Consider the following 15,866-nt stretch of genomic DNA (forward strand, 5'->3'; position numbering starts at 1 on the left):
GGCCACGGCGATGCTGCTGTGTGCGCCCACCTCTGATCCCTGGTCAGCCAGACGTCCTGCCGAGCACACCCAGGGAAGACGAGATGGACACTCGGCAGCTGGGATCTGCTCCCAGAGCTCCCAACCCAGGCAGAGGATGGGACAGCGGTGTTCCCGAGGATTAGAAGGGGTCCCCATGTCTGCTGAGCCAGACCCGACCCTTCTCTAGTCTGGAGCACCCTGTGTAAACAGAGCACCAGCCTGGGCAGCCCAAGGCCTAAGTGCTGTCAGTGGAAAAAACACGGAGGTTTCATCGATCCTAGCGATCGATTCTTTTAGTTACCACTACAGTTACAGCCAGCAGGTTAACATGGGAATTTTGGAAGCGTCTGGCGCTGCCGCACGGTTCGTGTTTGTGAGGATTCACCCCAAAGCCGCAGCGCTGCTGTTTGCATCCCGTTCGTTTCTCGCTGGAATGCCGCCGGCCCCGCGGTCCCGTGTTTACCCCGCCTTTCCCCGCTGCCGGGAAGGACCCGCAGCCCCCCCGGCAGTGGCGTCCCACCCCATTCCACAGCCGGGGGTGCGCGGGGCTCCTCCTGTCCCGGCGCTCGCGGTTCCCCGCTCCCGGGACCGGTCCGGCGGGGGCGGCGCCGCCACTGCGCTCCCGCGCCACCAGGGGGCGCTGCTGCTGCGGCGGGCGGGGCCGCGGCGGAGGGGGCGGGGCCCGAGCCCACGTCCGAGTTCCCAGGGCGACGGGGCGGTCGCGCCGTGACGTCACGGTGCTTCCCGGTGACGTCAGGCAGGCCCATTCGCCGTGGCCGCGGCGATTCTGTGTGACGTCACGAGGCCGGTCGTGACGCGCCGGCGGCGCTGGGAGCGGGCCGGGACCGCGCTCGCCGCCCGCCCCTCGCACTACGGGTCGCGGCTGGGGCCGCCCCGGCGGCGGGGACGCGGCCGCCCCCGGCCCCGCCCTCGCCCCGGCGCTCCGGCCCAAGATGGCGGCGCTGAGCAGCGGCGGCAGCGCGGAGGGGGCCTCGCTCTTCAACGGGGACATGGAGCCCGAGCCGCCCGCGCTCGGCGCCGGCTACGCGGGGGGCGGCAGCGGGGACCCGGCCATCCCGGAGGAGGTGAGGCCACGCGGCGGCCGCGGCGGCCGCCCGCCCCCGGGGCTCGGGCCCGGCCGTGCCGGGGGCGGCCCGTGCCGGCGGGGGCAGGGAGCGGGGGCCGCGGTGGGGATGGTGCGGGTCCCGGCCGGGTTGCAGAGAAGCCCGGCTCGGTGCCCCTGCGGCCGTGGCTGCCGTGCCCGGCGGAGGTTTTATGTGGGGCTTTGCCATCGTTTCCCTCGATGGTTTTGAAACACTCGAAATGCATCTTAAAACAAGGTTGGGTTCGCTTCGCTTTGTGGACGTGCCTTTTGTGGACGTTTCAGCACAAAGCGTCTTAGGAAATGTAAACGGACAGGGCACCGTGGAGGCAGTGAGGATGTCAGGCCTCTGGTTGGTGTCTTTTCTTACATACTTCCTGTGTTTTTGGGGCTTATTACTTAACTTCCCAATCCCACGGGGAGCGAGCGGTACTACCTGTTTTGCTGGGGTTGAAATGTGAGTTGCGAACGCTTCTGAAATGTTTTCGGAAGGGGGAATAAACTGTGCGGTAACAACACAAGGTGCTTCGCAGATTCAAGCACTGTAGGCATCCAAGGCAGACCAAACTGCCATATGCCATGCCTCGAGTCTGTTCTGGAGGTAAATACAGATGCCAGAAGCTCTGCTGTTTTGTTCTCAACGTTACTCGCTGGAGAGTATTTCAGCTCAGCTTTCCCTGGTGTGTCTGTGCAGTTGGTACGCGACCTCTCATCTCTGAGCAGCCCTGTTGCCCTGTGAGGAGCCCAGCCCACCTGCTAGCCTCCCCTTCTGGCTCTGGAGGGAGAGCCTCCAGCAGGGAAAATGAGCTGGCTTGGATCAGCCACTCTCAGAGGGGTCCAGTTTGATTTTATTTATTAATAGTATACTGGATTATAATGGAATTAGTGAGTTGAGAAGTTTGAGAAGTGCTAGAGCTCATGCTGGGTAGATAGCCAGAAAGGAGAAATAGGAAAAGAGTCCGTCCCTTTGGATGTTTGCAAGACGTGAGGTTGATTCCCTCATCTTAAGGAGTTCCTGACTTATTTGTTGAAGGCAGGCAAAACTCAGCAGTACACATCTATTTTACACCTACCCAGCATGGTGATTAAATGCCTTGAGTAATGCCAGTCCAGTCTGAACTTTCCTGAGTAAGGAGAAACTCTCAGCTGGTTGAGAAACCCAAACACCTGAAGAGTGGGGTTTAACAAACGCATGCTTTTAGCAGCAAAAGGTTAAAAAGCTTCTGAATTTCTCAGTTATTTCTGCCATTTAGAATAAAATCTATGGAATTAATCCAGTAACTGGTTTATAGTGTGGCCCTCGAAACAATAACATCAATACAGCTGAGCTGCTTAGTTAAACTGTAGTATAAGAGAGAAGAGAGGGAAAAGCAGTTGCAAGAGGCAAGAATTTTTTAAAAAATAAGTTTTCATACTAAAGGGGGTATTTGTGACACTGCACTAAGTCACTTGAACCTCAAAAATGTTTTAGAGTACGTCAGTCATTAGATTTGATTCCAGTTGGTAAATTACGTAGTGTGGCTGCTTCTGCTCTCATCCTGAATATCTCCCCTGGAGGAGGCAGAGACAAGTGGTCCACCTGCCAAGCAGAAAGGTTGATGTGTTGTTGGTATGGGTGGAAGTATTTGGGAAGTGTGTGGGGGCTAGTCTTGTATTATTTAAAAGCCAGCTTCTTATGTGTTGGAAATACTGAAGCACACAGGTCTCAAGGCAGAGCTGGTTGTAGAGTTTTTATTTTCTGATGTGGTTTTGTTCTGTAGTTAGCTAGTTCTTCCTCAAGTTGTAGGTAATTAAGTTTTGTTTACAGTATAAGTCCACCTATTACTTCACCTAGATCTGTACCTTAATGAAGTTCAAGCCCAAAAAATTGCTGACACAGTTAAAATGGAAACTATCCTTAATACTAAAACAAGCCAACCTAAAGTGTAATGCAAGTTCAAAGTGACATAAGTCAGAAAAACACCGAAGTGCTTGTAACTGACTCATGCTTGTAATGTAAGTACATGTTCTAGTGTTTTGTTTCATTGCTTCAAGACAAGGTAAATCTAGGCTTAAAAGTAACCTTGCTAGGGAAGCCTGTCAAGGACCATGACCTTACTTATTTAAGGTGATACCTGAAAGTGTTTCAGTTCCTATAGTCTTTAGGGAAATGCAGTCCTGATTTCCAGAAGGCAAACTTTCAGTCCTGCACTCAGTTTCTGCTTTTGAAAGGGGAGCAGACAAGAAGAATTTCTGACAGATGTTGAAGTCATCTTACACACACTTGTATATTAGAGCCCTCTGGTAGAGGAGATGTTCTGTACTGAGATTTTAATCAAGTGCTCTCTGTTGGTTACATCTATATCACTGGCCCTTATGAATTCTTAAGGGTTGGGGCTTTGAAAAAGAAGTTTAATCAATGTTGTTCAGCTCATGACCAGTTCTTAGTCAAATAGTGAATTTATGTCTTTAAAAGTTGCTTTGGTAGCCTAAGTACCATTACTAAAAATCTTCTAATAATGAGTATTATAACTCTTCTAATAAATAGTATAATAATTACTAAACCTTTTTTTTCCCTATATAAAATTCAAAGTTGGTAAGGGTAGTTGCCCATGCAGTCATAATGATGTAGGAACTGGGTACTTATTGGAGACAGAAGGGTTTGGAAAGGGTAGGGGCAAGTGCATTTAGCAGGAATTTTTTCCTCTTCCACTCATGGTTTGGTTGCTGGTCCTGGGAGGCCTTGGATGCGAGCTGGCGTCTGCAGGCACAGAGGTTGGCTTCTTCCCCAGCATGAATTCTCGGGACAAGAGATTGTTTGGATGGAAGGTTTTCAGAGCATTACAGGGTTGTTGATAATAGTAAGGAGTGTGTGACAGCTGGGAGGAAGGGTTCTGCTCTTGTTGCTGGAGATTATTTACACTAATATTAAATAATTCAAATGGGATTTTCTGTACTCGGAGCTTTGTGCCCTAAACTGCTCTTTGTAAGACAAAAATTACTTTGAAGGCTGTGAAGTGAGGGCCTGAGCTGCTGGATGGTCATTTTCTAGGCAGCAGTGCTGGAATTTATCCTGCATGAATATTAGTTATAAATTTAGAAACCTTAACCCTATGAAACGGATTTAAGAGTAAAATGGAGAATGGATGAAAAGATATATAAAATGAAGATAGAATGAAAAGGCACCTCTAACCTTACAATGTGAAGTAAGTGGTGGGTTCTCATAAGGCAATGTAGGTACATGAAGCAAAAGTGGGGTTGATTTTGTTGCAGTAACATTTAGGGAGCCTCGGTTCCTGGGTATTAGAACAACTTTTCTTTAGAGTATCTATTTCTCTAAAGAGTTTACAATTAAACATGCTATTTATTTGGAAACTTGAAACCATATGAGTGGTTTTTTACTTCACTGCTTTTACAGTTTTGGGAATACATTTTATGTTCAATCTCAATTGTTTCCTTGCATTTGTATTTAGTTGTTGAACGAACTTCATAATCTGTGAACGGCATCCTATTTAATTGTGAGGACAAGTTAAAGTGGAGCTGCATATGAAGCATCTTGTAGATAATATTCTGCAGTAATATATCTGAAAAGATAAGTGAAATAATTGTTTCTTTTACATAGCATGGGAAAGGCTGTAGCTGAATACTATGTCTGACTTTGGGTCACAGCTTCAAGAAATGCGTGGTCTAGCTGAGGGGAGTCTAGAGTAGAATACTAGCAGTGATGTAAAGTCTAGAAGGTCAAAGCTTTGAAGACTCAATAAAATCTGAAGTTGTTTTAAAAAGAAATGGAAATTGTCAAGTCTGATGCAAAGAAGAATGCAAATAACCTGTTTGCCAGGCTTGTGGTGATTACTGCCAGAAGTAGTGAGTTTAACTGGTGGCAGAGGAGATGGTTCCGTGTTACTATGAGATGTTTTTCTTTATGGCTAGGAATAGTGAAACATGAAAACAGACTTACCAAGCTTATCTATAAGCTGTTCATTAGTAGACTGTCACCTCAACGGGCAAATATATGTCAGGAGTGATGGGGGAAGGTTGATCCAGGTGTAAAAAAAGTCAAAGACTTTGGTAACCTCTCATCTTCTTTTCCATAGGTTTTTTATGATTTATTTCTAGCAAGGTAGATTGAACATTAGAACACAACCTTGAAATACTTAGGTTTAGTGGGGGTAGTAGAAACTTCTGCTTATGATGCTTTTCCCAAAAGGGAATAGGATTAACATCTCTGTCCTGTGGTGGCTTGTTTGATTACACAAAACTTGCTTAATAGAGTGGTGGCTCCTTCTGGAAAGTTGTGATGTCTTGGGAGGCTTGTTTCTTATCTGTGTGAATATCTACAAACTGGTTGGGAACAAAATGTTTACTACTGATTTTTTTTTTTCTGATTTATGGTCTTGCTTCTTCATTCCCATTTGTATTTTGTTGTAGTTTTTAAACTCAAAGATCTCTTATTTTTAAAGCTGTTCTAATAATACCTTTCTTGACACTTGCTTAGCCAGGAACGGCAACTCTTGTTGCATGAAGTTAAAAGTACTGTAGACCAAATGAGATTTGGTTTGTGGTTGGTTGTTTTGTGTTTGGTTGGGGTCTTCTTAATGCAGTTATCTTTTAACACAGACTGATAACCCCCAAAATTTCCTTAAGGCTGCAATATTCCACTAACAAATCTCTAGTTCAGTTTAATTGTTACATCTGTAGAAAAATTTGACTGCATGAAGTATTTTGGAGGGAATTTTATTTAGAAAGAAATCTAATTTTATTTTTACTTACAAGGGAAAAAAAAAAAGGTTTTGATTGACCATTAAATTGCTAATTCTCTTCCAGTCCAGCCTTCCAAGGAAGCTGTTTCAGGTTTAATGGAGGGGATTTTTTTGAAACACAGTTTTGGCCAAGTGCAAGTTTTATTTTCAGTTTGAACCACTCACTTCTGAAGGGTGGTGAAATGTACAGTATATCAGAAATGCCCTGTCATAATTGTAGTCCCTATGGTTGCTGCTGCTCCCTGTCACTGCAGTTAGATCCAAGTCAACCAAATGGTGCTGTGAACACGCAGAGCTGGAGGTTTTGCCCTTTCCTGTGCCCACGTTCCACCTCTCAGCCAGATCTACTCCCTTGTGCCCACTTGGTACCACATAAGTCCTGTCCTGAATTGACTGCACTCACTAGTACTGAAGAAAATCAGCATTGCTTTTGCTGGATTCATTTTCTGCAAACTCGGTGAATGCAATCTCCTCTACGTGAGGTGCACCCAGTGAGTTCCAAAATGCTTGTGACATCTGAAACTAAAGGAACGTGGTTAGGGGGAATAGTGGTAGTATGGTGTGTGTGTCCCCCCTTTTCTGTTTGGTTTTTGTAAATCATTTGTCCCATAAAGCTGCATTGGGGCCTTAATTTTTTTATATTTGAATGAGAAGTTTTGCTCAGATGAAACTTCCTTAGCTGGACTTGGCCAGGTTTAGGTCCTGACACCTTAGACTTTATGGTCTTGAGCTTCTCCTGCCAGATTGTAACAATCTTCCTTGGTCTCTCTGGAGTCCTTCTGAGCATGCCTTTTACAGAAATAGGATTGCATGCCATAGCTTTGCCAGTGTGCCAGGGATGTGAAGGTGTCTGTGAGCTTCTTGTGTAGCAAGTGTTCGTTTCCAACAGCCTTGACCACGTGAGAGTTCTGGGTACAGTATTTCGTTTTGTGAGGTGTGAGATGCTTTTCATCATTTTCAACTGTTCACACATCTGCGTGTGAACACAGCTACTTTCTCATAGCTAGTGCAGGATAAAGTCAGCATGCAGTATACATTTTCCTTTGCTTCAGCTTTTTTATTCCAGTTGCTCTTGAGCTTTTTGGGCATACAATGGAATCCTCCTAATCCTCCCTCCTGTGCACGGCTTCTTTCCAAAACGATGAAACACGTATTCCTTCAACTGATTCTCTCTTCTGTGGCTAGTGCTAACGAAGGCTGGTTGATGCAGAATTACATGCCTTTTCTTTTTTTTTTTTTTCCTCCTGCTTAAGCCCCCCCTTGCTGCAAGGGTTTGGCTTGTTACTCCACCTTTTTAGCATTTGCGAGTTTTGGAGGAGTGGCAGCAATGCCTTTCTTTATTCTGTTTCTGATGATGTTTTATGAACATGGACCCCAGCAAAAAAGAGCAAAACAGGCAAAAGTCTAATTTGTAACCTTTCTCTTTGACTAGGTGCTGTCAGTTCAGGCAGGAGTTTGGAGGGAGCAATGCTGCCAGTTATCCCACCATGACACTCCCCAACCAACATGAGCATTTAAGATCAGAAAACAGAAACTCCCTTCAAAATGGAGTTTGTTGTGCAGTGCCAGATACAGTGCTCAGTATCAAATGAATTTTCCACACTATCTGTATGAAATTCAGGAGATCATATGAGTGTGTTTGAGCACTGAAAGGCACTCTTGTTTTTCTAAGGCTCTGATTGAGTTAAATATTTTTGTGGGTTCTCCCATTATACCTGCACAAAGCTTAGCATGAAGGGGCAATTCAACTTCTACATGAAACATACCAACTTGGTTTAAAATCTTTCTTCTGGGAGACAAGCAAAAAAGGCTGGTAATGAACGACTGAACTTAGTTTTCAAAATGTATTGCATAACTAAGTGGCTAGGAATTTTTTTTTTTACCCTAGAAAGGGGGATACCAGCTCTAATATCTTGATCTGTTACATAGTGAGGCCTCTTGAACAGTATAGTTATTAGTAAAGCTATTGTTAGATGCATCCATAAGTAATAAAGTAAGTAGTAAATACTTTCCAAATGCAGTTACATTGTGTTCAGGCAACATTTTCTGACACTTGGAGCACAGACACGGTAATTTTTTTCTCCCCTTTAGCTCAGATAAAGGGTTTGTTTTGAAGGCAGGCATTTCTGGAGGCTGAATAGTGTGTCTAGGTTTTTTTCCTCTCTCTAGGACAAGTTATTCATTAATGGTGTTTGAAAAGTGCTATAAAATCAACCTGAAATAAAATACATCATTATGACTAGGAACTTGGTAGTATCTAGATGTTTGGAACTGGATGGTTGTATATTGGTACCTCAATCTGTGATCTGGTTTTGCAAATTTATTCATTAAACTTAATAGGTCAAATATTCTCTATAATAGGTTTAAGTAATGTAGATTTAAATATGAGTCTTTAGTATCATCTGAGGTAGCTTTCAGAAAGGATTTCTTTAAGTGTTCTATGATTCTGCTAGAATAGTTTGTACTGTCTCTTGTGACATTTTTAAGCCTATGTAAATCATTGAAAATTGATGTAACTTTTTCCAGATTCTAGGTTAAGTAGTTAGTGTAATTTTTTTTAACTCTCCTAATTCTACAGTGGGTGGCAAGGAGCCAATTCTGCCCTTTAATTTATTTCATTTTCCGAGGTGGTACTGGAGTTGCTAAGGCAGGGTGGTCTGCTGAGTAGAACACAGAGTGCCATTAAGGAGAATGTGGTTTCTGTGGCAGTTCCTGCTTGACTGTTTCCTTTGACTAGGAGCATATTACTTGTGTTTTAAAAATAAAAAGAATAAACCAAGTACGTTTGCTCTATTTCAGCTTTGGAGATCTGTTTGTGATAAAAATAGGATACCTTAATTTCTTTATTGGATCAGAGATATTTCTAAACAAGCAGAATATATTTGTACTTGACCAACAATTCCAGCTGTCTTGTACATTTTCTAATCAGCTGGTAGGAAACTATGCACAGTAGTTACTATGTAGCAACAGTTTAGTGGTGGAATATTGCAAAGTGTATAACAAATTATTTTATGGATTGATAATATGAACTTTTAAATAGGTGCTGATTATCTTTTCTGGATAGTCTAATTAATTGTGTACTCCAGCAAGGAGAGAGAAGAATTAAGTTCAGCTGAAACTGAGTTTATTTGTTTTGTCATTTTAATGAATGTGGCCCAAGCTGTGCAAGAGCTCTGCTGGACGAGCATTTACTTCTCATAGGCAATTATTGTAATTAGCTGTCTGGCTGCTTGCTTTCCATCACAAATGTGACTTGTGTTCAGCTTAAGGTGTGCAGAGAAATAGTCTGGTGTATTCATGATAATCTTTTTTAAATGTCACGGATGCATGGATTTAGTGTTATTGAGATTCTGTGGTAGTTACCTGGCTAAAGCAAAATTACCTTCTTAAATGGGTTAGAAGATCTGGATAGTTTATTTCCTCTTTTATTTTTTTTTTTAAGCCTATTACTGTCTCGGGAGAAGGTGTTGAATTCATGCATGTAAATACAGTGAATTGTTCCCGAACTCGGTCTGTGCGTGATCCTCGTGACTACTGAATTAGTATCAAAGTGAATAAGAGGGACTAGTAGTACTGCAACACAAAAGCCATGAGAAATATGGAATTAAAGATTTAGTTGTGCAACTGGTGGTTAATGATTTAAATGAAGGGTAGAGGCAGCTCTTATTTTTCCACACACTGCTGTTCTACTGTGGTACAGAACATTTGTTAACTTTCCTTTTTATAGTGCTTGGAGGCAAATTCTACTTAGCGGCAAGCAGCAAAGATGGCAGGTGGTGGAAAAAGTAGGAGAATGAAAGAGAATTGAAACCTAAACAGGAAGGCTGCTGCTTCATGGTAGCCTGAATCCATCTAACTGTGAGCTATAGAGAGGAAAGGTGACTTTTTTCACCAGCTGAGGTGATCACTGGGTCCTTTGCCAAGCTGTTTTAACACAGTAGACTGGCAGAAAGCTTACCTTGACAAAGAGAACAATTTTTTACTTGTTTAACGTATTGAAATGGTTCAGCCAAAGGTTTGTGTTATGGAGAAGGAGTAAGGAAGAGAGCAGGGGTAAATAGCCAAGGACAGTGTGATAATTGCACCCACCATCTCAGCTGGTGTTAGCTGCAAAGCAGTCAGTGCCTAAGGCTTTTGGTGGCTTCATTCTTACAGAGAAACTGCTTGGTTATTGTTGCTAGCAACAGGTTATGTTACAAGGACAGACTTCACTGAGCTTTATGCTTTATAATTTTTGAATTTATTTTAAAATATGTTTTTAAACACTTGTAAGGAGCATTTGAAGTCTGAATTCCTTTGTTAAATAGGAGGCAGCTTAAGGGGCAAAGGCCTGACAGACTGAAAGGCTGTTTATTCTGCTTTAAGAGTAGAGCTAAATGATGAGCAATTGAGTTTGTGTTTAGAATTAATGAAAGCAGAAGACATAGATTACTCTCAGTTGCAACTGATGGTTTGCAAAGAAATGAGTTTCTGCTGTGAAGTCTTCGAAGATGGCACTTTGATACTTGAGTGTTAACTTAGTCAGATGCTTCCTAGTTCTTTGGAGAAGGGTGGAAGTTTTTGGGTGTTTGGTTTTGGGGGGATGGATTTGTTCAACAGGAGCAGTGTCAGACGCAGCTGGAACCTGCACTGCTAGTTACAGGTTAGTCTTTCCTTCCTAAAAATTGTTACCTGTTAAACAGAAAATAGATTCTCATCTTGAAACCTTTTTAATATTTAATTAACTGTTGTGCTTACAGCAGATGCTCACTGATCACATTACTGTATTAATTGACCTAGTTATGATCCTAGTTGTCAGACAGGATAGTACTGAAAATGTTGTACCTCTTCTTGAGGATTTTCCTTCCTAAACGTAGTCCTGTACATCTTCGCTAAGGCCATTCGTTGTGAGTCTAGAAAAATACCTTCATAGGCTTTTGTGGAAAAAGAGGTAACGAATCCTTTTTCTCCTGGCTGCAGTTGCTTCTGTAGATATTGTTGTTTGTAACTTATTTACTAGTCTGTGGTTGTAAATTTTACTGACTCATTTTGAACTGCCTACATACAGACTTTGAGAGTGTTCCATTGTTGGCTATCTCAGACATTGTAAAGGACCTATAAATAAAAAGGATAAAAATGATTCACTGAGATTAATAAAAAGTTGGGAACTAGGAACTAGGAAAGGCAAGCTTGATGTTGACCTTCATGTCACATGTGTAAACTCTCATGTGAGAGCCATTGCAAGCTGGTTTTCAATTCAGTGAAGTTTTTCAGCTGTTGTTTTCAAGTGTTGTCACACTTGTTTTATAAAAGCTTTAACTGCACTGTTGAAAATGTGGTAAGCATGAAGAGCCAGGAGAGTAGGAAAAGTGGAGAAATTAACACAGTGGATGTGCAACTTGCAAGAAGCTTCCACAGTGGGATGGAGAGGAGCTATAGCCTGGAATATTGGCAGAAGGAAAGGACTCTCCATCCCACTGGCTGTGCTTGTTGCAGCACATGCCTGCAGAAAATGAGAAGCAAGCTTAGTAAGAGTTAAGAGGACTTGGGACTAAGACAAGTGAGGGGGGAAAGTACCTGAAGGAGGTACCAAAGTGTGAGAGAGAGGCCACAGTGATTGTCAGCATAGAAACTCAAACCCACATATTCTGCATCCTGCCATGCAAATGGTTTGGTGGAGCACTCTGTTATTAACCCCATTCCTATGTCCTCTTGCCTATCTTTCACCCAAGCATCTCACTTTCAATTCAGTTAATATGTTAGTCCAGCTAAGGACAATCTCATACATGGCAGCATTCTTAAGTGTTTTCTGACAAAGTGGATCCTTGCTCAGTGGAGCAAACAATTGAATTGGTTGTGTAAGAAAGAAGCCTGAAAGGACTGATTGGAATAGTATTGGATAGATATTGATGATTTTGTCCTTCTTATGAAGCAGCTTCCAAATGAAATGCTTAATTTTTTAACTTGTTTGTTCTTTAATTACATTGTTAGTTCTATCAGAGTATTCTCTGTCATCACTAAGTGTGGTGATCCAAATTCAGGACGTACTGTTCCTGGACAAATAAAGGCTTTTTTTTTTTTTTTTTTTTTTTCTTACAGAATAGATTTGAACTTTCAGTGTCTTCTACCAAATATGAATCATACAGCTTAGAGTTGGGATGTGCTGCAAGATTTGAGTAGTGATGCCAGGTGCAGAAAGTATGAAAGATAAGTTTGCTTTGTGATGTCTCAGGCGCTGCACATTTTGACAAGCAGCAAGGGATGCGAAAATAACTTTGTAACTTAACCTTACATGTACCCGAGATTATTGTCCAAAAGGCTTCTTGAGCTCTCTCAGGCTTGGTGTTGTGACCACTTCCCTGGGGGGCACTGGAACAGGCTCCTGATGTGACTCCTGGGGATGGTCCTATGCAGGGCTGGGAGCTGGACTCAATGATCCTTGTGGGTACCTTCCAGCTCAACATATTCTGTGATTTGTGCAGCCATAGTCTTCCCTGAATAGAATGGGTTTAAGCTTCTACTGTATCTGACTTGCCTCCGGCTTGAAATAGGTCATCATCTTTATTGCATTGTAGGGGAGTGCTTATTTGCAAAATTAATGCACAATTATCCACAATAGGCAGATTCAAGTTGATATATTCCAGTGTATCTGGAATATTTCCAGTTGTCTGGCTGCCTGTGTCTGTTAGCCTGCGTCAGCTTCCTTGTGTCAGCAGCACTAAAAGGAGAATCAAATCTAATCTCTTGTGATAGAGAATAACCTTAACCTAATGCTACAAGATAGGCCAGAAACATTTATTTGATGCTTTTTTTGGAAAAATGATATGGTTATCCAAGCTGTAAAGGATTCATTACTTTTTTATAGAACTACAGTTCAGACAGTGTCTCAAATCCCTATTCTGTTTGCTATGGAAAGGGACCGGACTCGCATGCGGGCAGTACTGGATGCACTGCAGGTTTACTTTAAAATTCATTAAGATTTCCAGCAACTGTCTCTGAGGCTGCCATCGATTTTTGTTTTTCTGTAAGATATTTCACAATTGTGGTTTTACAGTTTCCTACAGGTGTGGGTTTCATAAATAAAGTGGAGTGCTCATAAGAATAAGAAAAAAATAGGTCTGTTCTTTCTTAATAACTTTCAGGCAGTTTTCTTTTACTTCTCAAAAAGTGTGAATAAAGGGTGGATAAAGGGATTACTTTAATCTTTAAAAACTTGGGTTTATTCTGTGTAGGAACAAGCTCTTTGGTCCGGAACCGATTGATGAAAGGATTCCGTATGCCATGTTTTCGGTGTCTCTGTTGTTAGGCAGTTCTTTGCTGCTGTCCTGGAATGTATGGGCTTATGGGCAATGAGACCCTTGCTAGGCCAATTTTGCAGAGTTGGATTTTATTTGGATAGTTTAAAGGAACCTGTATATCTGTGAGTGCTGCTGAACTCCAGAGGTGTAACTCTTAAGAGCTTTGTGCTTCAGGGTGCTTTCCACAGCGAAGATGGGGCTCTATCTTGGCTCAAGTTCTGCAAGGCTGGGCTGTGCTTATGCCACAAACTAAGCTGAGTTGTCTGAACAAGCAAATCTGCAAGGAGGAAAGATGGGCTGAAGTTGCTGGCTCTGCTGTCTGTGAAAATGCAACAGAGATGGTGGAGTTTTCGTGAAGCAAAAGCTGTGGGTGCTGTGGTGGGCAGCAGCAGACTTTTCTGAGTCACGTGAGGTCATTTGTTCTGGGTTCCAGTTAGGAAAAGACTCGAGTTCCTTCAATTGAATTGAAGTAGCAATAGATCCTGCATAGTAAGATGCAGTATACCTGCACAGGGGTTATCAAGCCAGCTACTTAAGGATTGCTCTGGACCACAAAAAAATATCTTAGAGTATTCACAGATGTGGGAAGCCAGAAGGTAAATTTGCTCTAAGTAAGTAGAAGTTCAAGTTGCCACTTAAAAGGAAATTGTGAAGCTTGGAAATTTGTTATGGCATATGTGTTCTTGTGCTAGAATATGTGTTCTTAGGCTAGAATATGCTAGTCAATACTAGATTTGTGAAAGTTCTCATCTTGTCAGAAGACTTTTGATGAATATGGCACACAAAATAGCTTTTCCATTTCTATGAACAACAAGTAATTATTTGTTGCTATGGCTGACTTTGATAAATTTCCTTCTGCCTTCAGTGTACTTTTAACTATATGAGGAGCCTTTCTAAGATTATAGAAATCCATATTAAGTTTGACTGTAAGATTCACTTGTGAAAAGGCTCTTGGTTTACTGCAGAGATATATACTAGGTAATTCAGGGCAATGTTTTCTGTTCCTCTGAGAAATTTTGTCTTCCATTAAACTGTAATTTCAGCTTCTTCAAGTAAAGATATTTTTACAGTGAGTTTACATTTTTTTTTCATCAAAAGATCACAGAATGGTTTGGGTTGGAAGGGACCTTAAAGATCATCTTGCTTCAACTGCCCTGTCATGGACAAGGAACCTTCCACTAGACCAGGTTGCTCAAAGCCCTGTCCAACCTGGCCTTGAACATTGTCAGGGATGGGGCACCCACAATTTTTCTGGGCAACCTAAATTAGTCAGGTTCCACTTGTCATGATACTAACTTTGCAGGAAGATCTCTGCCCTTGTTAGAGGCTGTTTGATTCTCTTGCCAATGTTTTCAAAATAACATGCTTCCATTGTGCATATTGCTGGTGGTGTTATATTTGTTTTTTGATATTTTTACTGTAAGAGAAGAGAGAAGCGAGGTTCTGGTTATGGGCACAAAACAGAAAATAACATGAGCAGAGAAGTTACTCATTATCAATAATGAAAAAAGTATTTGGAAACTCATGTGGCAGGGGGTCATTCTCCTTGGCACTGGTGAGGCCTTGCCTGAAGTACTCTGTCCAGTTCAGGGCTCCCCAGTACAAGAGAAACACGGTTATACTGGAAAGCTGTGCTGGCTGTACTGTCCAGTGAAGAGCCACAGAGATGATGGGCAATGGAAAATGGAGCAGGCTGTCTTCAGCAGTGCCCAGTGACAAGACCAGAGGCAGTGGACACAAAATGAAACACAAGGAGGTTCCTTCTGAACATCAGGAAACATTTTTACTGTGAGGGTGACTGAGCACTGGCACAGCCCCAGGGAGGTTGTGGAGTCTCCATCCTTGGAGATATTCAAAAACCATCTGGACATGGTTCTGGGCATCTTGCTTGAGGAGGAGCTTGGACCAGATGACCTCAAGAGTTCCCTTCCAACCTCAAATCCTTCTGCAATTCTGTGTTGCTTTGTCAGTGAAGAATCTTCCCTCTTCACCTTCCTCATTGCCAGGCAGTTAAACAGTAAATTGTTCATTTTGATGAGGAAAACCTATGCTGGGTAAAATTCCCAGAATAACCAAATAACTGACATTTCATTAGGTACTAATAAACCTATTCCTGAAGGTAATCCTGAGGTAATTCCTAAGATTGCCAGGAATTTTCAGTATCTGCAGCCCAAGTTAACAGCATGTTACCAGTTACATGGTAAGCAAACATCCTAATCCTTATATTGAACAGGTTGATTGATACAGTGTTGATTCATGCTTGTTCTTTTCACCAAGCATACAACTAGCCCTTGCCATCTTGGGAAAAACCAACCAAATACAGAAAACCTTCTCTTTGCTGCTGGCTGTCAGTCCTAGGTTCAGTGATAAATGATTGCAAGTTGAGAAGCAAGTTGACTCCCACCATTGCCTCAAGGGAATTTACATACGGAATACTTGAGTAGCACATTCTTTGGTATCCCCCCACTCTCACTTTTTGTAGTTTGGTTTGCTTGTTCCTGAGTGAACTATTTTTGCTCAACTGTAGCTTCTTAATGAAATCTTTGTTCTGGTACCTGTTCAAAAAATTGGGCTAGAAGTGAATCAATCATTAGTTTACTTCAGGAAATTGCTGGCAGATAACTGATACCTAGAAATAGAATGGGTAAATAAGGTGATGTGCAAAATGCAAGTTCAGTATTTTAGAATTTATTTGTTTATTTGTGAACTTCTCAATTTACATAT

The 15,866-nt window shown here is 42.4% G+C and overlaps 1 protein-coding gene across 2 annotated transcripts in view; it reads left to right on the forward strand.

The window, feature by feature from the left end:
* The first annotated feature begins 908 nt into the window (after positions 1-908).
* The window catches only part of BRAF (B-Raf proto-oncogene, serine/threonine kinase), a 77,662-nt gene continuing 62,704 nt past the window's right edge, over positions 909-15,866 (forward strand). For both annotated transcript variants that reach the window (XM_069003160.1, XM_069003158.1), the window contains exon 1: positions 909-1,106. In XM_069003160.1, coding sequence (XP_068859261.1) covers positions 975-1,106 — 132 coding nt within the window. In that variant the 5' untranslated portion in view covers positions 909-974. The remainder of the gene's footprint in view (positions 1,107-15,866) is intronic.

This window comes from Aphelocoma coerulescens, chromosome 1A (genome assembly GCF_041296385.1).
Source record: "Aphelocoma coerulescens isolate FSJ_1873_10779 chromosome 1A, UR_Acoe_1.0, whole genome shotgun sequence".
Taxonomy (NCBI): domain Eukaryota; kingdom Metazoa; phylum Chordata; class Aves; order Passeriformes; family Corvidae; genus Aphelocoma; species Aphelocoma coerulescens.